The 27,006-nt window shown below is 36.8% G+C and overlaps 1 protein-coding gene across 5 annotated transcripts in view; it reads right to left on the bottom strand.

Annotated features, from left to right (window-relative positions):
- The window catches only part of CCDC91 (coiled-coil domain containing 91), a 329,601-nt gene that overhangs the window by 90,112 nt on the left and 212,483 nt on the right, over positions 1-27,006 (bottom strand). For 4 of the 5 annotated variants that reach the window (XM_036889459.2, XM_036889452.2, XM_036889455.2 and 1 more), the window contains one exon: positions 24,001-24,108. The exons of the other annotated variant lie outside the window; for it this stretch is intronic. In XM_036889459.2, the coding sequence (XP_036745354.2) occupies positions 24,001-24,108 (108 nt within the window). The remainder of the gene's footprint in view (positions 1-24,000; positions 24,109-27,006) is intronic. 5 annotated transcript variants of the gene reach the window in all.

The following is a 27,006-nucleotide window of genomic DNA, read 5'->3' as shown; positions in this document are numbered from 1 at the left end:
AATGAAGTTCACTTATGAAAAGAAATTTTTTTTGCATGTAAAGGAAAATATTATCCTCACTCAAAATTAAAGGCATCAGAAGGAACATCCACATACTTTTTAAATTCTGAAAATCTCTCTCTCTAAAATGTAAAGCATTTCCTTTTATCATCAATACTAATTTCATTTTAGTGGCTATTGTTAAATTGTGGACTTCATAGTAAGGTCTTTATTCCTAGCACGAAGTACCTAAATCCAGGGAAAAGAAGATAAGAGTAAAAGCAGTAATTCCAGACATTCTGTTTTGAAACTTGTCAAATTCTTATGTTATTTCAATACGAATTAAGATGGCAATGTTTTTTTGTTTTCAGCATGCTTGCTGTCTTTCTTAAAGACATGTATTCAAATACCAGCTCTCCTTGTTAGCTCTATTCTAGTCGCGTGGTCTTTAGACAACTTTTTATAACTGATTCAGTATCAACATCTGAAAAACGAGAATCTGCATCTACTTCATAGGGTTGTTCTGATGATTAACTGATCGAAACATTAAATGTTTTTGGTATAAACATCACACCTAAAGTAAGTGTACAATAATTTTTAGTTATCAGAGTCATTATTCACTAAGATGAAAAATGAACTATAGAATTCTAGATTTGAAGACTACAATTTGAAAACTGTCCTATGATTGCTCATTTTCCTATCAGCTCTTAAAACTGTTTAAATTATAAATCTTCATGGTAGAAATTCAACTATATATTTTAATGTCTAACTTTCATATTAAATTGTCCTAAATTAAAGCTTACCCTTGTTTTTTTAATTTGTAAATTATATAAAATTTCTTTATCCATTCACATCTATCTACCTACCTATCTAACATCTCTAAAAATTTCTAAGTTCATTAATGCTATTTTTTCAACTACCCATACCAGAAATATTTGCTTGGTGCCTACCAATACCAACTGCTATCCTAGTTTCTAGGAATGCTGCCCTCAGGGACATCAATGCCTAATAGACAACCCATGCAACATAAATAACACTTTCTTACATTTGACTTGTAGAACTATTTTATAAAACAAATTTTCATCAAGAAAGACATTAACAAAATCAGCAAAAAAACAACTTTTTAAGTAGAAAGTACCAAAAATTTGGAAATAAATAGAAATGAACTTAAAAAATACACAACACACAAATTTCAAATGTAAAGTTATAAAAGAAAAAAATGTAGCTATAAATACTTTTAGAGGAACAGATAGCACTAAAACACAAGATGACTAATAATTAAGACCTCAGGAGTCAAACTAATATTTTCTTGCCTTTCTTTACTAATACTAACCTTACATCTACAGTGGGAAAAAGATAATTTAATACATATAAATACCTTAAGAACAGCACCTGTTACACAGTAAGAGCTTAAATTGTCCAATGCTCTTTTTACACTACAACTGCTACTCCTATTTCCTTTTTCTTATTGTGGTAAAATATATACATAACATAAAATTTCCATTTTAACCATTTTTTAAGTGGACAAGTGGCATTAATCATATTCACAATGTTGTGCAACCATCACCATTAACTTCTTACTTTTTTCGTAATTCCCAAGAGAAATTCTGTGTCCATGAAGCAGTAATGCCCATTCCCCCTTGCCCTGGTCCCTGGCAACCTCTAATCTATCTTCCGTCTCTAGGAGCTGCCTAGTCTAGATATTTCATATATGAATAATCAAACAGTTGTCCTTTGTATCTGGCTCATTTCCACGTTGTAGTGTGTATCTGAACATCATCTCTTTATATGGCTGAGTAATATTACATTGTATTTACATTGCACTTCTGTTTATCTATTCATCTGTTGCTGGAAACGTGGGTTGTTCTTGTGAATAATGATGCTGTGAGCACTTGTATATAAGTAGCTGGGTCTCTGCTTTCAATTCCTTGGAGTGTATACCTCGGAGAAGAACTGCTGGCCATGTAATCATTTTGTTTAATTTTCTGAGGAACTATCAAACTGTTCTTCTATAATTGCTGCACTATTTTCCACTTCCACCAGCAATGTACAAGGGTTCCAGTTTCTGCATAACCTCTACAACATTTGTTACTTTCCTTTTTTTTAAAATTACTATCAGCCACATTTTAGTATTCATGAAATGATATCTCACTGTGGTTTTTATTTGCATTTCCCTAATATCTAATAATGTTGAACATCTTTATAAATGCTACTTCTGATACTACTACTACTCTTTCTCAACTGTTATTAGGATTATGTGTGCAAAAAAAGGCAAATGATTTGAGCTTTCTGAAGCCCTAAAGGAGACTGTAATAGGAAGCACACTGGATATGAGATTCATTCAATGTCTGGAATTTTGCCAGAAGTCAGGATGCCTTTGCTCTCTGGGCAAGAGATCATTTTAGCTATTTAATCACAATAAGCTAGATATTATGATGTCAATAGACAGGTTGGCCAAAAAGGCTTCAGACTCCCTTTATTCTATCTAAAATAAAGCGTGAAGCATATCTGGAGATTGCCTGTGTAATACCTGCTTTCTGTCTCAATCCCGAATTCCTTAACAGTCTAACAGCTGCAGTACCCTGGAAATGGCGCACGTGGCTTTTGACAGTATAAAGGACAGTAAATACTTTCTTCTCCACCACACAGCTGACCATCCCAAGGTGGAGATGTTCTGAACACCTTTTGTTACATAACTCAAGAGTCGAAATTCAACCAATGGAAACATCAGATCATACTACTCTTTTCAAATATTTATAATTTCTAAACAAAGAGAGGCTTTTTACAGAATTTGCAAGCATAGCCTTACAGTATTTTTAAAGGCATTATGAAAATTAATTGAAATTTATACCAATAAATATCATATAAGAACAGTGAAGAGTTTATTACATTTTGCTTACCTAAAATACACTATTGATTGCTTCTTAAAATTATATTGAAATTTTAGTAATTTTTAAAGGAAATTGAAAAAATAAATGTAAACTATAGAGTTCCATTAATCTTACAGAGTAGATGCTTAATGTAAAATAGTTCTTTGAAATTAAGAACAAGGACAGTTCTTTGAAATTCAGCCTAAAACAAAAGGCATTCAGAAATAAGTTATGTATTTTTTCCTCTCTTTGGAAGAAATTCTTCCAAGTGAAAAATGTTTGATGCAGACTCAAATATAAATATAGAGGTTTTCTGGTTTTTACTTATTTCTGTTAAAAAAAGGAAAGGAAGGAAGGAAGAAAAAGAAGGAAAGAAAGAAGAAAGGCAAGAAATGAATGAAAGAGAAGAGGGAAAGGACAAGGAAGGGAAGAGAGGGGAAGGGAAAAAGAAAGAAAAGAAAGGAAATAGAAAAAAATCTCTTCTTTCCCGGAATGTGAGTCACAAGAGATACTGTAAAGAGATTTGACCACAATCACACATGGACAGTTTGTGTATGTTAAATTTTAGAGTGAGCAATCATGGAAGCTCATGTTCAGGTATACAGTTATCCACTTACCACAAACCCACAGACTTCACATTACTTTATATGTGTGGTATGTGTGTGTAGTATATATTCTATAATGCAAACTCAACTAGCATCTTTCTTCCATTTTCTATAAAGCATGAACATTGAACAATATCAAGTGATCTGGTAAGGTAGCCTTAAAGCACATAAACATATATGCCTCCATTCAATATGACTTGAAATAAACTAATGAATGTCTTAATAAAAAGTGAGTTGCAGACCCTTCACCCATTCGTGAGCCAATACACTAAATACTGTTTAGAAAGAAAACCTAAAAAAGATAAACTGTGAGATTAAATCTACTTAAAGCAGTTACCACAAGCCCAGTAATATCAATAAACTTCTTAAAGCGAGTATAACTATAATATAAGCCATATTAGATTTACCTCAACCCAAACAGACATATTTCTAACAGGAATGAAAAAAATGTAAGCAAGTAAGTTAATGCCCCTACATAAATAGGCCTTTGACTTGAGCAAGTGATATTAAGTAACAAGTCAAAAATTGGGAAATGCATAAGGCAGGACTGGTTTCTATTCCTATTATGAGGTATCTATATTTGGATAGTGTACATTTTATTAAGTGTCAGAATATGTCACAATACTGAATTTAAGCAGAATATTTCTACTTCAATCATTATCAAGTCAAACAGCATTTTGAAAATGCATCTCAATCCTATTATCCCACCCATTTGCCTAAGCAGAAAACAGTAAACCTATTTCAATATAACAGTAGCTTTCAGATGGACATTTGCAATAAATGTATGAGAAAATACAATATACTACAATAATGTATATAATATAATACAATATAAAACAACCCCCTTAACAATGAAGAAAAATAGAAACACTTCCCCAAAAGTGTAACGTAACTTGATGTAGTACTTTTCAAGAAACAATTTGATGCTATATTTCATTGTCATTAAGTCTGGTCTATGCTTCCTACTCCTAAGAGTTATCATCAGAAAATACTATGTAGTTGCCTCTTAGCTTTTCATTCTTGTTGATTTTATAAACTCTACTTTCGTACTTTGCCCAGTAATATCTCTTAAGCCAGTTAGAATCACTTTTAACAAGTTGACAAATGTTTATTCTAACTTATTGCAAGGTGAAGATCTGCCAAACAAGAATCAATTTCAGAAGCACAGCTGTTTGTATTGTTTCCTGTGTCAAAAATTCATTTTGTCCATATTTTACATATATTAGCTGTTTATATCTATATAATATGTACACATACATGTAACATGGAATATATATACAGTTTATATATATGTATATACAGTGTATATATATATATGTGTATGTGTGTATACATATATGAATTAAATAAGAGAAAGAGAAAAATGATGGGACAAGTGATAGGAACACAGGTTTTTTAAAATGAATGCAATTAAACTTGTTGAAAGGAATGGATACTCACCAAACAAATGACAGTCTACATAAGGTCTCTAATACTGAGATAATGTAATTGAAGGATCTGTCTATAAAAGTAAGGTTTATTTACTGATGTCATAATATTTTTAGCTATCTGGGAAATGAAAACCCTCCTCTATAAGCTTGTTAACTGGTGTTACATATTTTCAAAAGAGGACATTACATACTAAAGTAAGGGACTGAGTGTAATGCAAAAGAATAAAAGCAATATGCATGAAAATGTATACAGCAACGTTCCCTATAAAAGTGTAAAACCCAAAACATTTTAAATGTCCAACAGGGGGTACAGTACAACAAATGAAGGTATGTCAGCTAAAAGGAATGTCATGTCATCAAGTATAAAAATAGGCTTCAGTATAGAATTATGTTTATAAAATAGTTACTTGAAGAAAAGCTATAAATTATTTAAAGCCATCATCATGATTATAACTGTAATACAATTGTTATATGAATAAATATCGAAAGGGCTCATAAGACAAAAGACACTGTTTATTGAGGAAATGGAGGATGGAATATTATTCTTTTTAAATTTAATATGTTTTTAAACAAAAATTCAAAAGACATTAAAGAATAGAATAATTTCTTGAAATGGCAGTAGAAGTATAAGGATTAATCTACAGGGTAAAGAAAGGTGGACAGGACTAAGAGGTCCTTAAAATACTTGATAATATATGAATTATCAAATATACTTTGTCTACATTTTAGAAAAGAAATTTAAAATTGTTCAAAATGAAGAATATTCCACAATCAGTCAACTCTTCATTGTTATGTGAAGGTACAGGAAACAGAGGCAGGGCAAAGTCTGGAGTGTGTATATTTTCCTGGGTAAAACTAGATGAACTTGGGTATAGTGATGACTTTTTAGATACAAAACCAAAGCACAATGACCAATGAAAAGAAACAATGCATAAGCTGAACATCACTGAAATTGGAAACTTCTGCTCTGAGAAAGACAATGCCTAGAAAATGAGAAGACAAGCCACAGATGGGAAGAGAACATTTGCAAAACACACGTGATAAAAGATTTAATCGAAATATACAAAGAACTCATAAAACTCAAAAATAAGAAAATGAACAAGGTGATTGAAAAGTGGACAGAACACCACCAGAACAGCCTCAAAAGATGACAAGCATAAGAGATATTCAACATCATACACCATTAGGGAATTATAAATTAAAACAACCAGATACCATTACACATCAATTTTTTAGAATGGGCAAAATCCAAAACACTGACACCACCAAATGCTGGTGAGGATGTGCAGCAATAGAAATTCTTTCACTGCTGATGGAAATGCAAAATGGAAGACAGTTTGGCAGTTGCTTATACAACTATATACTCTTAGCACTGGATCCGGCAATCTTGCTCCTTGGTATTTACCCACAGGAGTTGAAGACTTATGTACACACAAAAACCCGCACACAGTTATTTATAGCAGTCTTACTCGTAATTGCCAAAACATGGAAGTAAACAATTTGTCCTTTAGTAGGTGAATGGATAAACTGTGGTACATTCAGACAACAGAGCTTTGCTCAGTGCTAAAAGGAAATACATGATCAAGGTATGAAAAGACATGGAGGAAGGTTAAATGCATGACACTAAGGGAAAGAAGTCAATCTGAAGAGGCGACATCCTGTATGATTCCAACTCTGTGACACTGGGGAGAAGCCAAAACTATAGAGAAAATAAAAGGATTAGTAGCTGCAAAGAGTAGGGTGGAAGAGGTGGAGCACAGGATTTTTAGGGCAGTGAAACTATTCTGAATGATACTACAATGGTGGATACGCACCATTACGTGTTTTTGTAAATCCACAGGATATACAATGAGTCCTAATGTAAATTAGAGACTTGTGATGATAATCCTGTGTTGACATAGGTGCTGTGGTGTGGGGTGCTCGTCGTGGGAAAGGTTGTGTGGAGGGGGCAGCAGGTATATCGGAACTGTCTGTACTTTGTTCATTTTTTCTGTTGAATCTGAAATCTAAAAATTGCTCTAAATCTGAAACTATAGCTGCTCTAAAATAGAGTATTAAGAAAAAAAGACTGTTGGGTTAAACTGACACTAAATATCCAGCTACAGGCTGCTGAGAGAGATTTAAACCCAGAAAAAAATGATAATGAATGAAAGGTAAAGAGCTTTAGGCAAATTCTAAGCAAGATAAAACTTAGTCATATTAATATCAACAAACATACCTGAAACATTTATGAAAATTTGCCAAATACTGGGTCATTACTACATTTCAAAGATTCAGTGTCATATAAACATTCTTCTCTGACCACAATGTAATAAATAGAAATTAATCATTAAAAGAGACAGAAAAATGTCATACTTGGGTTTTTTGGATTCTAAATACAATTTTATACCAAATTAAACATACTTATCAGTCACAGTAAACTACAGGCTGAGCAACTATAGGCCACTCCTTGCAAGGGCAGAGTATTTTTCTTTTACGTGGAAAAAAGAGGGGCATGAAATAATTTGTATCATAATACCTAAGTATGTACTTGATTATAGAGAAATTCACTGAAGGAGTATCCATCTTAATGGGGTTCATTATCCTTTAAATAGTGAACTCTATATCAATGAAGCAAAACTGAAGGAACAAAAAGGCAGCAGACTCACAAACTCCAAGAAGGGACTAGCAGTTACCAAAGAGGAGGGGTGGGGGAAGATGGGAGGGGAGGGAGGGAGAAGGGGATTGAGGAGTATTATGATTAGTACACATGGTGTCGGGGGGGTCATGGGGAAGACAGTGCAACACAGAGAAGACAAGTAGCAACTCTGTGGCAACTTACTACACTGATGGACAGTGACTGCTGTGGGGTATCGGGGGGGACTTAATAATAAGGGTGAATGTAGTAACCTCATGTGAAACCTTCATAAGAGTGTACATCAATAATACCTTGATAAAAAAGTTGCATAAAAAAACTAGTGAACTCTATTTTTATATAGAGAAATTTAATGGACTCTATATACAGCTTCTTAGGTTTCTTTCCAATATATACATAATTTGTTTATAGCAAATTCAATGGAATATCTACTTTTTCTAATAATGTTTTATGTACATAAATATAATGCTAAAACTCAGATTCCCATTCCAGACTATGAGCTTCTTTACAGCAGTGAATTTATCTGTTTCTGAAAATTATAAAAGGATGTGCTGAGAATGACTTTGGCAAAACAGCATGAATCCTACACAGAGCACTATTTTTGTTAAGTGTGTTGTGTGTATGTCAAAACACTCATTTTAACTATTTCTTCCCACTGTTCTGTTTCTACCCTTTCCTTTTTACAACCATCAGTTTGTTCTTTTGTTACATCTCAGACTATAAAAGCACAGAACAGGCCTGTGCATTTAATATTATGGTAAATATTTAATTGTTTTCCCTTACTGATGGAAATAGTATTGTAACTTAAGACTAAAATAATACATGCCAGTAAATCATAAAATGATTATTTTATAACTTATTTCCTAAATTAACTTACTAAGACACCCATCTAAATAAACTAAATTTGGAAGGCTAGAAGAAAAATATCACTGGTAAAATGTATTATATTGGATAACAATATTCAATATCAGGAAAGTAAACCCCAAAATATTTCCATTCAAGAATTCTACTTGATATCTCTTAAAAACACATTTTCAGAGTGACTACAAAAGGAATTTTGGTAGTGAGAGAACTGCTTTCTCATCTTGATTTAGGTGGTAGTTATAAATCTTTTTAAGTGTCAAAATTCAAAGCATGGTACACCTAAAATAGATATATTTTGCCATATGTGAATTACACTTTAACAAACCTGACAAAAAAAATACATATATGTTAACTTGAACTCATACTATTACTTTACCTTTCTATTTATACTGTCTTTACTTTTTCTTCCGGTCAGAAACCAATCTTTCAAGTTCCATTAAAACGTTACTTCTCTTTTTAAGTCTTCCCTAAAAACTCAGGAAGAACTGCCTTCTCCCTTATCTGTAATTCCAGAGTATTTTGTTTCTATCACTGTGCATTGTGTATTATATTGTGTTAGAATTCATCTTATAGTTGTCTCCCACAAGAAGGCTATTAGTTTCTTGAAGGCAGAGAACGTTTTTATTTTTTAAAAAAACCATTCTAGTACAGTGCCTAGTATATTGAATGTTCTCACTTAAGTTTATGACACCGTTGTAGACATGAGTGTTCAAAACAAGTTCTACCAGTTATTAAAATGACTGCCTCAAGATAAGTTAAAGAAAAGAGTATTGGTTAATATCTGACTATGATAACAGCAGGCAACTGTTTTCTCCTGAACCATGATGAAAGAAAAAAAAGTAGTGGTCATCTAAACTTTGTACATAAATATTATTGGGAAACTAATTAAATAACTCTCCTAAGTGCAACCTGACCAACACTTTAACAAGGTTACAGTATGAACCACACCAATCATCTGGTTTGCAAGATTTCCTGCCGGACATCAACGCCAACCACTTGTTAGACCCCAAACCACCTTGGGAAATAGCTGTGGCTGAGATTTACACAGACCAGTGATGGACTAAATTACTGGTTCAGTTGAAAAACAGGTCAGAAGCATATATAACATGACAGAAATTGGAAAGTCAATAAAAAGAATTATATATCAGACTCCAGCCCCACTCCTCAAAATTTAGCTGAGAGTCTTAAGACTCTGAAGTTGTTGGAAGGCTTATGAGAGGTCCGACAATTTTTTCACACAAACCTTATAATTATCCTGAAATGCAGATTGGGTGAACAGCATCATGGGAAAGATTATCACATCTTTAAATATCTTTTAGGTTGGAAATGAGGTGATTACATCAAACACCTTTGACATGCTTTCTTAAAAGATTATACTTGCATCTAGAGAAAGAATGCATAAAAATCAAAAGGCAATGCCTTTTTCTCTTCCATACATAAGAAAAACATATTTCCTAGATGAGAAGGAAAATTTCTTCAAGCAGAATATTAAATTTTCTACAGTCACATAAAATACAATATACTCCATTCTTTCCCTTCAAAATAAACTATATCTCTATGAAGTATATGAGCACACACAGTACGCGTTGTGAATAGTCCTGAATAAGCACATCATATAACAAAAAATACAATATTAAGTACTAACATCAATAAAAGAGTGCTTGACAAACAAACAAGAGAGTGAGCAGACGGGCTGAGCGCTGGTCCAGATCAGTTTATAGTAGGAATGAAACCTTTTCAAATTCTGGCCAGCAGAGCACTAGACATCCCCACCCCTGCTTCGTCTAGAGTCACTATGCCTCTCTTGGTCTTATCCGTAAGAAAAGTCTTCAAGAGAAGCTTTAAATGTAAGAAAAAGTTGTATGACTAAAACAAATTTGCTGAAGTAGATAATGAAAAATGTATTTCCCACTTCCGTTTCACCTTTAACACATGAAAAGCTTTGAAGTCATCATTCTAATTCTTAAAACAGGACTAAAAACCGAACAAACTAAAAATCAGTGATGTGCTTTAGATCCACCAGAACAACCGTGATGGGGCACACTGCCACCCCAAGATCTACAGAGACAGGCAGATGCATTGAGCCACAAGCCAAGATCTTCTTACCTAGCACAGAAGCACTGGAATATGAACAGGAAGGAATACTTAGTTGGTAAATTTGAGGAACTGCTGGAGGATGTGTGAGGATGAAAGGGAGAGCGAGAACTCTTAGGAGCTGACGTCACAGGGAGTTCCCCACGCTTTTATGAGTTTCTCCCCCAAAACCCATCAGGATCTAAATGTGAAGGGCCTAGAGATTTTCCCTCATGGCTCTGTCAAGGAGAGCAGAAAAAGTAACCACTGTGAAATATGCCCAGGGCATTCTCTCTAACAAAGGCCGATTCTTTGGGTGAAAAGACTTTACCAAGATGCCAGCCCCCTCTAGCCTTCTCATCTCACATAAAGGAGAGGGAGTAAGCCAAAAAACACTTAGGGAAGGTTGCAAACGTACTAAGAGACTGAGATTTAATCCTAAAATTATAGAATGTTTCCCCTCCCCAACACTTATCACTAAACCACCAGGGCTCCAGTATATTAACAGTCAATAACAGCTGCAAGAGCTGCAAGAGGCAGCCCCTACCTAAGGAGGAGTACTTAGGGAAGGAGAAGACAACAGGAGAGACTGAACACAGATCCCTTAGGGATCTGAACCCTCTGCCAACTTACAACAACAGAAAACATTAAACACAGCTCCTCACTCCTACACAAATTAATAAAACCTCCCACTAAAAGTCTATTTACATATGATACAACATGCTTATCTTTTAACAAAAAATTATAAGGCATGCTAAAAGGCTAAAAAGTCTGAAGGAACAAAGAAAGCAACCGAAGCAGTTTCAGATGTGCCAGAGATTTTGAAATTAGTAAGTCAGAAATTTAAATAATAATGACTAATATGTTGAGGAACTGAATGAAGAAAGTAGATAATATGCAAGAACAGATGGATAATGTGTGGACAGGAACTCTAGGAATCAAAAGGAAATGCTGGAAATCACAACAGAAAGGAATAATGCCTTTGATGGGTTCATCAATAGACTCAGCCCACCAAGGAAAGAATGAGTATAAATATAGGCCAAAAACAGTTCCTACACTTAAGTGAAAAGAAAAAAAAGTAAAACAGAAACATAGACCAGAACAGCCAAGAACTGTGAGACAATTTTAAAAAGCATAACACATGCAATGCCAAAAAGAGAAGAAAGAATGAAGAAGACATGTTTCAAGTAATAGTAGCAAATTGTCTAAAATTAATGACAAACACCAAACCACAGATCCAGGAAGCAGAGAGAACACCAAGGAAGATAAATACCAAAAAATCTACGCTTATGTGTATCATATTCTAAAGGCAAAAACTCAAAGAAAAAGAGGAAATCTTCAAAGAAGCCCAGGTTGTGAGGGGAACCACTTTACTGATAAGGAGAAAATTTACTTATAAGGATAAGAATTACAATAGACTTCTCTTCACAAACCATGCAAGCTAAAAAAAAAAAAAAAAAAAGTGGAGCAAAATATTTAAAGAAAAAAAAGACATCAAGAAGCAGGAGCAGAGATTTGCCACAGCACATATTAAGATATACCACACTGTCATAACATAGTAATAAAAAGACTAAGGTATTTATGTAAGAATAAACAGATGGATTAAAGCATGAGAATAGGAAGCTCAGAGACAGACCCATGCAGATATGGGAACTTAAAATATGATAAAGAAGTACCAAAACACAGTGTTTTAAAGAGGACAAAGTTTATCAGGTCAGTGGTTCCTAAACTTCTGAACATATCAGGATCACCTGGAAGATTTGTGAAGAGAGACTGACGGGCCTACGGTCAGTTTCTGAGCCAGCCGTCCAGGGTAGCGCTATAGAACTTGCACTTCTAACAAGCTCCCGAGTGAGGCTGATGAAACTGCTGGTCTAAGAACTGTGGTCTTAGTGTTGTCAGGACCTCAGCTGAGCTAGAGAGAGTGGGAGTTTCTGATTAAGCCGCAATAAGCCAAAATGAAAGTACCACAGAAGGCTTTAATCACTTAATGTGATAGTTAGAGCAAGTGACTAAATATCAAAGAGAATGCTGCCTTCTGCTTCATTTTCCCCCATAGAAGTGCACACAAAGTGAAGGTCACGTGAATCAGCACAGATGCGGGAGTCTTCTGCCTACTGTGGGAACCCCAAACAAAAGTCTCTGGCAGTTTTACGGACCCTGGGCTTGGGGGCGGGGGGAATAGGCACAGACGATGAGGAATGGTGAAGTCCTGAAGACTAAGTTTGAATCAGGAGAAGTGCCTTTAAGGTTCTACCCTCTTCCTCGCAATAAGGAGGCTTTGGCAGAAGCACCTGAAGATCTCTGCCCACAGCCTGAGATAAGGAAAGATGGTGCCCAGCTAGGAATGCAAATATGCGGAGAGCCTGGCCAGCCTGGGGGCCTGAGTACTTGAATGCCACCTCCCTTTAGAGACCACCATGCACTGCCTAAGTACCAAGTCTAATGTGAGGGAAGTAGTGAGGTTACCAGGTAAAGCCTTTGTAACTGTCTATGGTCAGGGCTGAAAAGTCACACATAGGTTTTTAACTAGGAGCCAGGCTCTGTAAGTATAGGCTACTAGGAAAAGGGGCTGACTGCAGGGAGGGAAATGAAAACGGGCGTGGGATTTTATCTAATAGCACATACAAAGTCAGATGCCATAGGGATAAAATACCAAAAGGGGAAAGGTAAAAATCATAAAGTTAATAGGATAAAAAATGTACAGGTAAGCTGTTAGCAGTAAGGACAGTAAAAGAATTCTTAAGGAAATAGTACAAACCACAAGGCAAAAACTGATGAACTAGATGACATCAGAGTTCAGAATTCTGTTTAGCAATGGACACTGAAGACAAAGTTGGTATTCTGTGACAAATGAAAGAACCGCTTTTAATCTGAAACTCTTTAGGGATTAATATTTCGGTTTATAAAGAACACTGAAAACTGACAAGAAAAACAGACCAACTCCAATGGTAAGAAAGGATAATGTACAGGGCAATTTGGTGGGAAGGTAATCACAAAAGTCAACAAACTTATGATAAGAAATGCAAGAATGAACTATCACTTTTTAAAAGACTAAAATACAGAAGTTGGATAATATCAGGTCTGAGAAAAACAGGGCTGTAGGACTCTGCACCGCTGGTAGGGCTGAAGCCTGTTCTAGAGAACAATTGGCAGCATCAAGTTAAGTTACATATATGCATGACCTATCATACAGCACTTACATGCTTAAAGGGAGATATGATAGACAGTTGATAGACACATGGATGGACAGATGTGGTTTATTTGCTGTTTTTGCTTTTCCTTATACTGAATCCAAGGCCACATCCAAGTTTAGGTTTGGTGAAGAGCTAAGAGACAACCTCGATGTCCATTATGGAAGAGGAGATTAAAAAAAGCATGGTAGATTCATATCAAGGATTCTGCCATTTAGAAAAAATGAAGCAGATTTACATATAATAACAAATGGAGGTTAAAATACAGGATTTATAGGTACAAACAGCAACAGTTTCTGATTTTAAAAGCATAATGTTTAGTGGATCTTAGATTATAACCCTTAGTAGAAAAAAAGGAAACAGAATAAATTCTATACATAATACCATGTTTGTAAAATGGAAACACATGCATATAAAATAGTAAAACAGATTCAAATAAGGACACATTTAACACTTTAAAATGGTTCCCCCAATGTGACAGGAGACACTGGACCTGGGGAATAAAATACACATATATACAAAATTTATATATGTACATATACATACACTTACACACACAGAGGAAAGGGTCATGTAAGACCTATGACACTTACTGAGGAGTATGATTAGCTTTCTTCACTGGAGGTTAAAAAAGAAAACGATTACAATTGTGCTGATAAAGTGAAAAACAGTATTACTGACAACTGGCCTAAGAGGGAAAACTGTGAATGGAAACAAAAACCACATTTTGCAAAACACACTTGAGTCACAGAACAAATAAAATGTGCCACGCCTAGCCATGCTGTGCGTAACAGACTATCTAAGCTCAAATCTTTTAACAATACTTCATTCAAACCCATGTATTCAAAAATAAGAGCACAGAAAAACTAATCTAACAGTAACTGTGGATAGACTCATCATATGTTCTAGAGATCATAGATTCCTCCAGCAACCTTTTTAAAATAAATTCTGACAAATCACTGCAAGACTATTTTATGACTGTTCATAGCCCCCCAAATCCTATAATTATTCTTTCTACTCTGCCTCTAGAGACATTCACAGTTCCCTTGGTATGTATCACCCTTGCCACAGCAAATTTACATAAACCAAAGTTTGCTAGACTATAGGCAGCCTTTGACTCGTGGACTTTAATAGTACAACTCAGTGGAGTTAAACAGAAAAGACTGCTCAGCAGGAGCTGGGGGCTGCCAGGACTCTAGAGCCTTTCGTTCACTCCAGGCCCTTCCGCGCTGAGGAGAGCTGGCAGGATGCTGCTGAGGGCACCACCACAAAGTCTTTAAGTGCTTCTCTTCAAGGTAGTCTATTTGTTATATTTCAACAGTACGGTAAGTGAAATATAAATATTCAATGAGTTAATAGACTAAAAATGCTTAGAGTACATGCATACATAATGCAATTACACATGCTTTTATGGACATGCTATTTGTGGTAAATTTGATAACTTTATAATCTAAACTTCAATCATCATTTCAGTCACCTATGTATTTTTTCTTTCACTCATACTATTAAAGTGTTATCAAAGGCTGTACAATGGTTAAGATACAACAGGGTAGACATAAAACACATAAACATCCATGAAAAACATTTTTGAGCTATCAAAATGTTCCAAATTTGGCTTACCATTTCTTGAAACAGACCTTTAAAGTAGTTCAACTGATAAGAATTTAAGTGCAGAATATAATTTCAGAGTGTGATTCAGATAATCTTTGTGGTCCCTGAAACAATGCTTTGTTTTGTGAATCCAGGTAATAAAACTGTGTTATCTAACATCAATCTTCTGATTCATGGGCTTTAATCATAAGGTACCAAAAATAATGAATAGCTTTCCAGTCTGAACTATTAAATTCCTTAGTTGAGAGAGAATCCATTGAGTAAGAAAGATCTTTCTCATGCCTCCTTTTTTCATCAAAATTGTTATTTAAAACAGAATGTACACTATTTTGAACATCTTTGGGCAAAGAAAAGATATTTAGTGGGTAGTAACTAGTTTTCAAGATAACTCTTCTATAATAAGCAGCTATTTTACCATCATTTCTGCTATCTACTTACAAAACTTTATCTTCTAAAAGCTAATAACATTTCAAGATAAATTATTTATAACCAATGTATTAATTTCATCCAGAGTGGATATTTTAAAGAAAATACTAATCTTTCTGAAAGAAAATATCTAAGACATAGCTTTACAGACATTAAAAATCTTGCTTAAAAAACAAGCTGTTGGCTTGAGGAGCCAAGATGGTGGTGTGAATAGGGCAGTGGAAATCTCCTCCCAAAACCATATATATTTTTGAAAGTACAACAAATACAACTATTCCTAAAGAACAGACCAGTGGACACAGTACAACAGCCAGGCTACATCTACATCTGCGAGAACCCAGCATCATACGAAGGGGGTAAGATACAAGCTGCGGCCCGGCGGGAGCCGAGCGCCCCCCCACACCAGCTCCCCAGCGGGAGGAGAGGAGTCAGAGGTGGTAGGGAGTGAACACCCAGGACTGCTGAACAACCAGCTCTAGTAATCCGCACCGGGGTGTGCTGGATATTAGAGAAACGGAAAAGCAAAATCTGCGAGTGGCTCCCCGCAACCAGCTCCCCTGGGACAAAAGAAAAGCGAGTGTTTTTTGAAAGTCTTAAAGGGACAGGGACCTCACAGCTGGATGGAATCATCCCAGCGTGGTCAGCCCAGCAGCTGAGAATCCTGGGGAACTCCAGATGCCCTAACCCCCTGGGCGGCAGCACAGCTCTGAAGCCCCTCACGGCAATAAGCAGCCTGCCAGTTGTTCCCCTGGCCGGCCGGCATGGCCCCCAACACAGCAGCCCAGTAGCCTGAGAGCAGCCATGCACACCCGCAGTGGAGAGTGGCCGCGTGCACCCGAGGCGGCAGTGGAGTGGCCCTGTGGGCTGGCGGTGGTGGCAGTGGATCGGCCCGGGAGTGGCCGCACCCCAAGCAGCCGCCCAGTATCTCCTCCCAGCACACAGCCACTCAGGCCAGACCCAAAGGCTGCCGCCAGCGTGCAGCTGCCTGGCACAGGCAGAAGAAACCGGGGCAAGGCGCGAAGGGGTGCCACTCTTGCAGGAGAGCACACCTGGCATGCCTGCCACTCCCCGCAGGGCTCTGGGCTACCCTGACGACGACCCTGCCCACGGCAGCTTAGGGGATTAACCCGGAGGCTGCGCCAGGAGTGCAGGTAACCAACACAGGCAGTGGAGAAGGGCAAGGCGACCAGCAAGCAGGAAAGGACTTTGTTCTCCCAGTGGACACACGTGCTACCTGCCTACAGCCACCGCTATCACCATGAAAAGGCAGAAGAATTTGGTCCAGTCCAGAATTACCCAGACAACCCCCAAGACAGGGCCTGGGGAGAAAGATATAACCAATCTTCCTGAAAAAGAATTCAAAATAAAGGTCATAACCATGCTGATGGACCTGCAGAGAAATATGCAAGAGCTAATGGAGCAAGTAGGGAGGGAGAACACAGAAATAAAACAATCTGTGGAAGGACTTAAGAGCAGACTGGATGAGGTGCAAGAGGCCATTAATGGAATAGAAATCAGAGAACAGGAGGAACACAGAGAGAGATAAAAGGTTCTCCAGGAATGAAAGAATATTAAGAGAACTGTGTGACCAATCCAAATGGAACAATATTCGCATTATAGGAGTGCCAGAAGAAGAAGAGAGAGAAAAAGGGATAAAGTGTCTTTGAAGAAATAACTGCTGAAAACTTCCCCAAACTGGGGGAGGAAATAGTCTCTCAGACCATGGAGGCCCACAGAACTCCCAACACAAGGGACCCAAGGAGGACAACACCAAGACATATAATAATCAAAATGGCAAAGATCAAGGATAAGGAAAAACTATTAAAAGTAGCCAGAGAGAGAAAAAAAGATCATATACAAAGGAAAAGATATACCAAACCCAAAGATATACACTGAAAGGATGGAAAAGATATTTCATGCAACTAATAGGGAGAAAAAAGCAGGAGTTGCAGTACTTGTATCAGACAAAATAGACTTCAAAACAAAGAAAGTAAGAAGAGACAAAGGAGGACATTACATAATGGTAAAGAGGTCAGTCCAACAAGAAGATATAACTATTATAAATATCTATGCACCCAACACAGGATCACCTACATATGTGAAAAAAATACTAACAGAATTAAAGGGGGAAATAGAATGCAATGCATTCATTATAGGAGACTTCAAAACTACACTCACTCCAAAGGACAGATCAACCAGACAGAAAATAAGTAGGGACACAGAGGCACTGAACAACACACTAGAACAGATGGACCTAATGGACATCTACAGAACACTCCATCCAAAAGCAACAGGATGCACATTCTTCTCAAATGCACATGGAACATTTTCAAGAATAGATCATATACTAGCCAACAAAAAAGAGCCTCAGTAAATTCAAAAAGATTGAAATTGTACCAACCAGCTTCTCAGACCACAAAGGTATGAAAACACAAATAAATTACACAAACAAAATGAAAAAGCCCACAAACACATGGAGGCTTAATAACATGCTCCTAAATAATCAATGGATAAATGACTAAATAAAAACAGAGATTGAGATCAAGCAATATATGGAGACAAATGATAACAATAACTCAACACCATAAAAATTTGTGGGATGCAGCGAAGGCTGTGCTCAGAGGGAAGTATATTGGTGCCTGGGGGAAGGAAAGAGTTGTTTCCTGCTCCCCTGCTGCAGTGCCTGTCTCCACTGTCAGAACCAGTGGGCCAGCACACAGGTGTAAGCCTCTTTGCTTTGCCTCTGTAGCTGTCACAGGCCAGACCTCCCTCTGGCTGGCCCGATGCCAGGGCAGGGCCTGCCAGTTTGTGAGCCAGTGCCTGTAGGCCAGGAGGAAGGTGCAGCTGGCTGTGTTAGCACAGTGGGGGGCCTTGGAGCTGAGCAGCCAGCCAGGGGGATGGAGCGCCTGAAGTTCCTGTAAGTTCCCAACCACTTGGGCAGAGTGTGCCCAGACAACTTTGTCCATCTATCCCTTCTCCCACACAGCAAACTCCATGCAAACCCCACCCCTTCAGCAGCCCTCTCACTTCTAGGAAGCCTCTCAGCCCACCCGCCTGTCCATTGTCCCATAGTGGACGGATGTGGATCCCTGTCCTCTACTAACTGCTGGAATCTCACTGTCCCCAAATATTCCACCTGTCTTAGCTTTCCAACCCCACTAATCTCCAGAGCATCATGCAGTGTAGGTTTGTGCTCCCAAAGCAGACCTCCAGGGCTGGGTGCTCAGCAGTCCTAGGCTTCCACCCCTCCCTGCTCCGTTTCTCTTCCTCCTGCTGGTGAGCTGGGGTGGGGGAGGGGCTTGGGTCCCGCCGGATCAAGGCTTTGGTCCGTTACCCTGTTTTGTGAGGTCTGCTCTGTTCTCCAGGTGTATGCAGTCTGGTGCAGCCTTCTTTCCTGTTGCTCTTTTAGGATTAGTTGTAATAACTGAATTTTTGCACTATATGTGGTTTTGGGAGGAGTTCTCTGTCTCACCTCTCAGGCCACCATCTTGGATCTTATCCCACTCCTATGTTTATAGCAGCACTATTTACAACAGCCAAGATATGGAAGCAACCTAAGTGTACATCAGTAGATGAATGGACAAAGAAGATGTGGTACATATACACAAATCAATACTATTTAGCCATTAGAAAGAAACAAATCCTACCATTTGCAACAACATGGATGGAACTTGAGGGTATTATGCTCATTGAAATATGTCAGGCGGAGAAAGACAAATACCAAATGATTTCCCTCATTCTTGGAGTATAACAATGAAGCAAAACTGAAGGAACAAAATAGCAGCAGACACACAGATTCTAAGAAGGGACTAGCGGTTACCAAAGGGGAGGGGTGTGGGAGGGTGGATCGGGAGAGAGGGAGAAGGGGATTGAGGGGTATTATGATTAGTACACATGGTGTTGGGGGGTCATGGGGAAGACAGTGTAGCACAGAGAACACAAGTAGTGACTCTGTGGCATCTTACTATACTGATGGACAGTGACTGTAATGGGGTATGTGGGGGGGGGGACTCGATAATATGGGTGAATGTAGTAACCACAATGTTTTTCATGTGAAACCTTCTAAGAGTATATATCAATGATACCTCAAAAAGAAAAAAAAAAAGAAAGAAGTGTGGTGTATGTGTGTGTGTGTGTGTGTGTACATATATCCTTTATCAATCAACATTTACTTCTCTTCTTGTATTCCAACAAATTCTCCAGTTTCTGGTCTCTTACTATCACTCAAACCATCAAAATATCTTTCCCACACACCCACCTAGATTTGGGCCACCAACATTCTCATTTGGATAATTATAATAGCTGTTTAACTGATTTATGTGCTTCTAATATTCCCTCCCATCAATTCATTTTTTATACTGTAGCCAGAGTAATACTTTTAAAATGCAAATCTGAGCAAATGTCCCTTCTCTAGTTAATGTCTTTGAATAGCACCCAGTTTCTGGTCAGACAATGTGGCAGAAAAGATCCTTTATGATCCTTTCTATGGTGTTAAGATGGTCTTTCATTTGGCAGTCTCAAAGAGCCTCAACATGCTCTCCCACTCCCCACCACCAAACATTTATATTATTTTCCCTCATCTAAACGATTCTGAAGATGTTATTCCATCTACCTTACTCATGCTAAATTCTCAAGTGAAGTTCTTAAGTTCTGACCTCACTTAGATCCATTAACCCTGAGAGAACTAACTTTTCCCTTATCCAATATGGAGTTATATAGCTCTTTAATGTACTCTCATGTAACTACTTATTCCACCATACCTTATCATGTGATTTTGCAATTATAACTTCTGTCTCCCCAGGCTACTGGGACTGTCTTACTCATTGTTATATCCATACAATCCAGCCGAGTGCCAGTTATGTAAAGCCCTCATTAAATAAGGAAAAAAAGGGGCAAAATTGGTCTAGCACTCATATACTACAAGTGGCCAAAAGGTAAAATGTTTAAAGACTTAATGGTTAGTTTTCTATTAGTTTATATTTCAGACAAACTATAAGTTACAAAGAAGTAACCTTTTCTCCATAGACTGGAAATTAGAAAATGTGAGTCCTAGCCCTAGTTCTGACAGTAGCTAAATGATCTTGGCCAAGAATAAGAAAGATGATAATGATGCAGCCAATATCAACTAAACACCTAGAATGTGCCAAGTTCTATTCAAAGTACTATGCAAATCTGGTCTCACATAATACTCATAACAATCCTGAGATAGGAATTACTTGTATTAATATTTTTTAGATGAGAAAAATGGGGCACAGAAAAGTTAAGGGTCACTGCAGAGTAACACAGTTAAGACAAAGCCGGCAATCATTTCAGATGGTTGGACTCCAAAGGACATGCTTGTTAACTACTCTGTTACTGTTAACTTGCTTTTCCCTTAAATTCTAAATTTGAAAAAAAAAAAAAAAGACACACACACACACACAAGAGGTTGAATTAAATTATTCCTAGGGAAACATTCAGCTATTATTTTTGTTAAAAACACTTATTTCAAATTTCAGATGGCATCTCAACAAATATGATTTGAAAAACAAATGGGATCACCATTTCTACACTTTACATGATTTAACTTACCAATCACATCCCCTTTCAGTTTTTGTGGATTTTTTTAATAGCATTTCATGATACTGAACTTCTTATAATCCTTTAAATGCCCTAAATAGTCTTGAGTGATCTACACCAAATATTTCCAATTGGAGAACATGGGATGTCTTTCCACTTATTTAGGTTATTTTTAAATTTCTTTCAGCAATGTCTTGTAGTTTTTAGTACGTAAGTCTTTTACCTCCTTGGTTAAATTTATTCCTAGGTATTTTATTCTTTAAAATGTTATTAAAAATTGAACTGCTTTTGTAATTTCTTTTTTTTGCAGGTGTATAGAAACACAACTGATTTTTGTGTGTTAATCTTTTAACCTGCAACTTTGCTGAATTCTTTTATTAGCTCTGCAGTTGGGTACTTTTGACAAGATATTATGAGAAAGAGGCAAATGCCAGCAGTGAATTCACAAAAAGATAACTCACATGTACAAATTACAGGTAATAGAAAAAGTTTAGAAATTTGGGGACTTGCAGGGAAAACTACCTTCTCAACTTCACCTTATAAAGAAGCAATTGACAAAGCCTTTGAGCAACAAAGACGGAGGCTGCAATTCAGCCTTGCAGTAAGCAATAAAACAAGTCTATGTCAGCTACACTCACTGATAAAGACTCAGTTCATCAAAGTGTCTCCAAGCAAAGACCCCACAAGGCTGTGACTATCCTGTATACACTTTCTCTAAGACAAAATGGTCTGGAGAAAAGAGACAAGGGATTTCTTCAACCCAGGTTTGATAAATTATCTTTAATCAGAAAGAGAGAAACACAGACAGACAATCATGAGGGTTGAAAGCATATGAACTTTTTAAATCTAGGAAACAGGACTCTAAAATAATTGTGGGTTTGCCTTTGACAAATGGAGCTGATCATAATCAAACAGGTTAGAAGCCAGAAGAGCCACTACCCTGAACTGTGACTATCTGTTACCTAAAATGATCCACGGCCCCCATTTTCTATATGGAAAGGAAGCAGGCTGAGAAACGGTATAATCTCCATAACCGGCATTAGACGTAGCCAGCAAAGATACTAAAAAACTTAAAACCTACAAGGACCATAAAGAACAATGGACTAGAAACTTGTTGCTAAGCCCCAAAATGAGAATCAAGGTAAGTCAAAGAACAATCCCATCCCCATGACACAGATTTTTATTTAAACTGTCCACTGAGATTTTAGAATTGCTCATACTAACATAGCTGTGTCTCTCTCATTCTTCATCTTTCCTTCTCAGAGTGTTTACAGTAAGTACCCTACCTTTAGCTCACTACTGCATACATTAGGGGTAAACAACATAGATTTTAGTTTCTAGTTTTTTAGGTCAAAAGGACCCTGTATCTGGACTTGATAAAGTAGAGACTATGGCACATCATTCCCCACCCATCAACTCAAAGATCTTGGACTATTCATAGCTCAACAGGACTTTCAGATTTTCTCCCATGAGACAGGAAGAGCAAATTTGCCTGTGAGACAGAGACTGAGTGTTTGACGACCAAGGCGCTGACTATGGAATATCAGTGCTGTTTATCAAATATTTCCTGTTCTCTCCCTTTCAGACACATAGTAGATCTCACTACCTGCCCCCATTATGCCTGGGTGGGGCAATGTGGATATAAATGGGAAATGCAAGTTTCATTTCCAGTCCAGAATACTGAATTACTGGTAGGAAATCTCATCAGGCTTCTGATTAAGCGATGATAACAGGCAACATTCGATACAGGCACTACACTATCAGGCTAGTTCCTAGTGTGAGGACAACATGAGACTCAGCCCCAAAACCATCCTCAATGTATATATAGCAAGGGTAAGATGTAGCTAGAGAGTTCAGGGCATAAACTGGTCTGTTCTGCTAACACATGCCTTATGTTGTTTCAGTTTTATGACTTTAATTCTCTTGAGTTTTTCTGTCCATTTACAAAGTCATGTATTTCGTACCTCAGATAACCTGGTATTTCACCAACCAGAAGAGTGTAACTGTTATATTAGATTTATAAAATTCCCTGAATATTTCCTCTTTCAAGCCACTTATTAAAATGGCATTGAAAAATCTTGGGGGTGGGTGGCATTAAATCTCTGTTTGAATTCTACAACTAATTTTGTTTCCTAATTCTTAGTGTATTTTCTTCCCATGATTAAATAAAGTCCTTTAAATAAAGTAGGTTTTATTTTCACCTACCAAGTTTTATGTCAACTCAAAAGCATTACTGGGAATTTCTTGCATATATTATTTATACTAGGATACATCCATAAATGGTCTTAAATCAGCTAATCATATTTTTAATGCATTCTACATTAAATTTTTAAAAATCAACAGAAAAATTCAAATAGAAACCAATGCTGATATGCAACAAAAGGTAATTCAAACATACTTAAACTTCACAGTATTATATATAAATCTTATGCCACTAAAAATCACTTCACATGCCATAAAATGTTTATTGTCACCTCTATGGTTCTGCTATTTAATGAATAATATTATAACCCAGAAATTAACATAATTACCATTAACTTAGAGACCCACATATTTTAGACCTTTGGTCCTATTTTTAGTCTATCATAAAATTCCCAAACTTTAACACTGAGTTTACATAAGCATATTTTTTTCCTCTGAAATACACCAGGGAAAGTGAATGGCATGAAACCGAGTACTACACAGTTGTAGAGCTCCCCAGGGAGGAGAGGCAGGAGAAAGGTATAAACATATAACGGGTCCGCAATTTATTACCTGAGCATTTAGCAACTCCTCACACTTGTGTGATTGTTTCTCAATTGCAGAAATGTACTGTTTTTCAACAGCTTCTACTTGTTGCTTAACTGAAGACTGCAGGAGTGCCTAAAAAAAGCAAAAAAGTCGTTTGGATCAAAGACAAAACTTGAGTCTACTGTTGGCATGACAATGTTTTTGACAGTTGTACACAGCTGAAATCTGATCTTCTTGAGCTGCAACACAAAATACACATCTGCGGATATGGAAGCACGTTCATATGTAACACTGCTTTAAGCTTTCGGTTTTAAGTTTTCCTATTGCCAGGACTACAGTTTTTTGGCTCAGATGTTCCTTCCACACACCTTCTCCTTAAAAAAGGCCAAGACATAGAAGATGATAAAGAGGGTGAGTAGTTCTGTTAAATATAAATTCAGTTTAGTGAAGACCACACAGGATGAGGAGTGTATGAAAGCTGCTGAAAAAGAAGAAGAAGAAGAAAAAAAAAAAAAACAGACATATTTCACTGGCTGACAAAACTCCACATCCTCTCGGCACACTGTAATATTCCAGGGGCCAAGCATGATCTTCAAGACCACAAGTCAAGTAAAAGCAGATGGAAACTCTGAGCAATTTCAAACATAAAAGAACTACCCCCCAGGAAGTTCACGCCCCTCATGTTGAAAGGTAGAAGTCAGAATGTGGAAGTCAGAATCTCAAGGCAGCATTCATAAAAAGTAGTAACTTAGGAGACTGGACAAATTTAAGTGGGTAGTGTAAATGCTGGAACCTCAGTCAGTTAAAAATAAAGATGTTAACACTGTTCTAAGGAAAGCCACATCAGTATTTGAAGATGTTCCACCCACTCACTTCCTTAATGGAGATGTTTAGAGTATTATCATTTTTCCTTTCTTTTTTTTTTAAAGCATTATGTGTTACACTTAACATGTCCTAATATTATTTTACATGCTATTTGTAAGTCCTAAATCATTCTAAAATATGCACTCAACTATATATACAAGAACTCTTTAGCAAATATTCTATTTTTGAAGGTCTATCTGGATAATAAACTACTCATAATCAAAATAGTAAGTTGAAACAGACACATGTCTTATAGAAAACAGACCTTTGGCACATTCATCAAGAAAAGAAAAATTAGCCAAACCTCTTAAATAATCTCTGTTTTGAAAATAGATTTACTTGGTTGGAAACATGCATTAAAAGCTAAATAAATATGCATCTATTTTAAAAAACTGAGACAAAAGTATTTTTAAAACCTCTGGATAAGTCTCAGATTTTCAGATAATTAACTTTCTTTTGCAAATGTTAGACTGATGATGCTACTATTCCTATAGTTCTAAAGCCATCGCTCTGAAGCTGTAGAATTACTAATAAATTAGCAAAGGAAAATAAAGGTCTAGAGTTTAACTAACCAAAATACAAAGAACTGCTTAATAAAACTGCTTAAGCCCTCCATGTGTAGATTATTGTGAAGATTCCATTGTGATTATTTATATAAGGCACCAAAATTTAACCTCTTAAAATGTGACTAGACAATGAAAAGGTCTAATTTACCTCTGGTAAAATATAATGGTTGTTGGACTTCAAAAATTTAAAGAACAGCAGAGTTAGAGACATTTCTCCTGGGCACATTCACCACATCTTTTGTAGACAGAAAAATGCCATTCTTTTGGGGGACTTGGGATATGACAGAATTGTTTTGCTTTAGTGGAAAGAACTGTCTTCACTTCCTTATTGGCCACATTTCCAAACAATGCCACTGTTTATATGCCCAACTGAGAGTTTTAGTAGACTATATACCTGTCCCCCCTTTGGGACAGGGACAGGGATAGGAAAGTTAATGAAATAAAATCATGTTTTCTCACCATAGTTAACACAATGAAAGAGTATTTTTCCCCCTAGTGACTGATTTGTACACCATATTTCAACCTTCAAAGAGACAAACACTATAGGATCTGTAGGATATTGAGTCAGTTCTATAGGATAATTAGCTAAGAGCCAAAACTGTGGTTCTGGAATAAGGACAAAAGCTATGCAAAAGTAACCAGCCTTTCATACAGTTCAAACCTCTCCTTTTAGCCCCATTCAATTATTTAAAGTCACACATCTATAAAAGGGACATGAAGGCAGGTACAGGGAACATAAAGATTTTTTTTAAAGGCTGTCCTCATTAAGTTTAGTCTATTGTTGAAGAGAAATTCTCTAGATAAAGACACAGCACAGCCGTATATCCACAAGGTGTGTACCAAAGGAAAAGAAGTGAGCAAAGCTTTCCCGTGAGGCTCACTGCTCTACACAGAGAACAGCAAACAGACACGAGCAGCTGGAGTTCAAAGTGGGAGTAAATGGTAAGGCAGGAGGGTAGAAAAGCAGGCAGGTATCGGATATGAATGACCTTGTGTGCCGCAATAAGGTCATTCAGAAGTTCCGCCTCAGCCAGTTGGCGGTGGGATTATTAGTGTGACAGTCCAAACATAGGAGGTCATTTCCAAAAACTACCCTTTAAACTAGAACACTAAGCGTTATGGATTGGTCTTATCCACCTGCTTTTATGGCTTGATATTAAATAACTGGATATTTATTTTCCAGTGTAATATACCAAAAAAATTGCTGTTAAATTTCTCTCATATTGTCCAAGTATAAAAATCAACATTAATCTTAACATTTCCCTCCAGTTTATTTTTTTTTGCCTCTGCAATTGTCTCTAGAGATACCAAAGATAAAAGAAAGCCTTCCCTTGGGCTTACATGTACTCTAAAATGGTATACGGAAGAATCATTTCCTTCATAAGCTATTTTAAGCTATTCTCAACATATATAAAATACTTAAGAATCTCACAGAATGTAGAGGCAGAAAAACAAAGATGTACACAAACATTCTACCATGGAAATAATACTACCAAAAGCAGGGAATACTTTGCTAAATTTCAACACTTTAAGGTTTTAGCTTCATTTCTATCAGAGATTTTCTGTATCATCGCAGAAGACTTAATTCACTGAGCTTGAG

This window comes from Manis pentadactyla, chromosome 14, assembly GCF_030020395.1.
Source record: "Manis pentadactyla isolate mManPen7 chromosome 14, mManPen7.hap1, whole genome shotgun sequence".
Taxonomy (NCBI): Eukaryota; Metazoa; Chordata; class Mammalia; order Pholidota; family Manidae; genus Manis; species Manis pentadactyla.
Note: the sequence above shows the minus strand (reverse complement) of the source record. Positions and strands in the feature narration are given on the sequence as shown.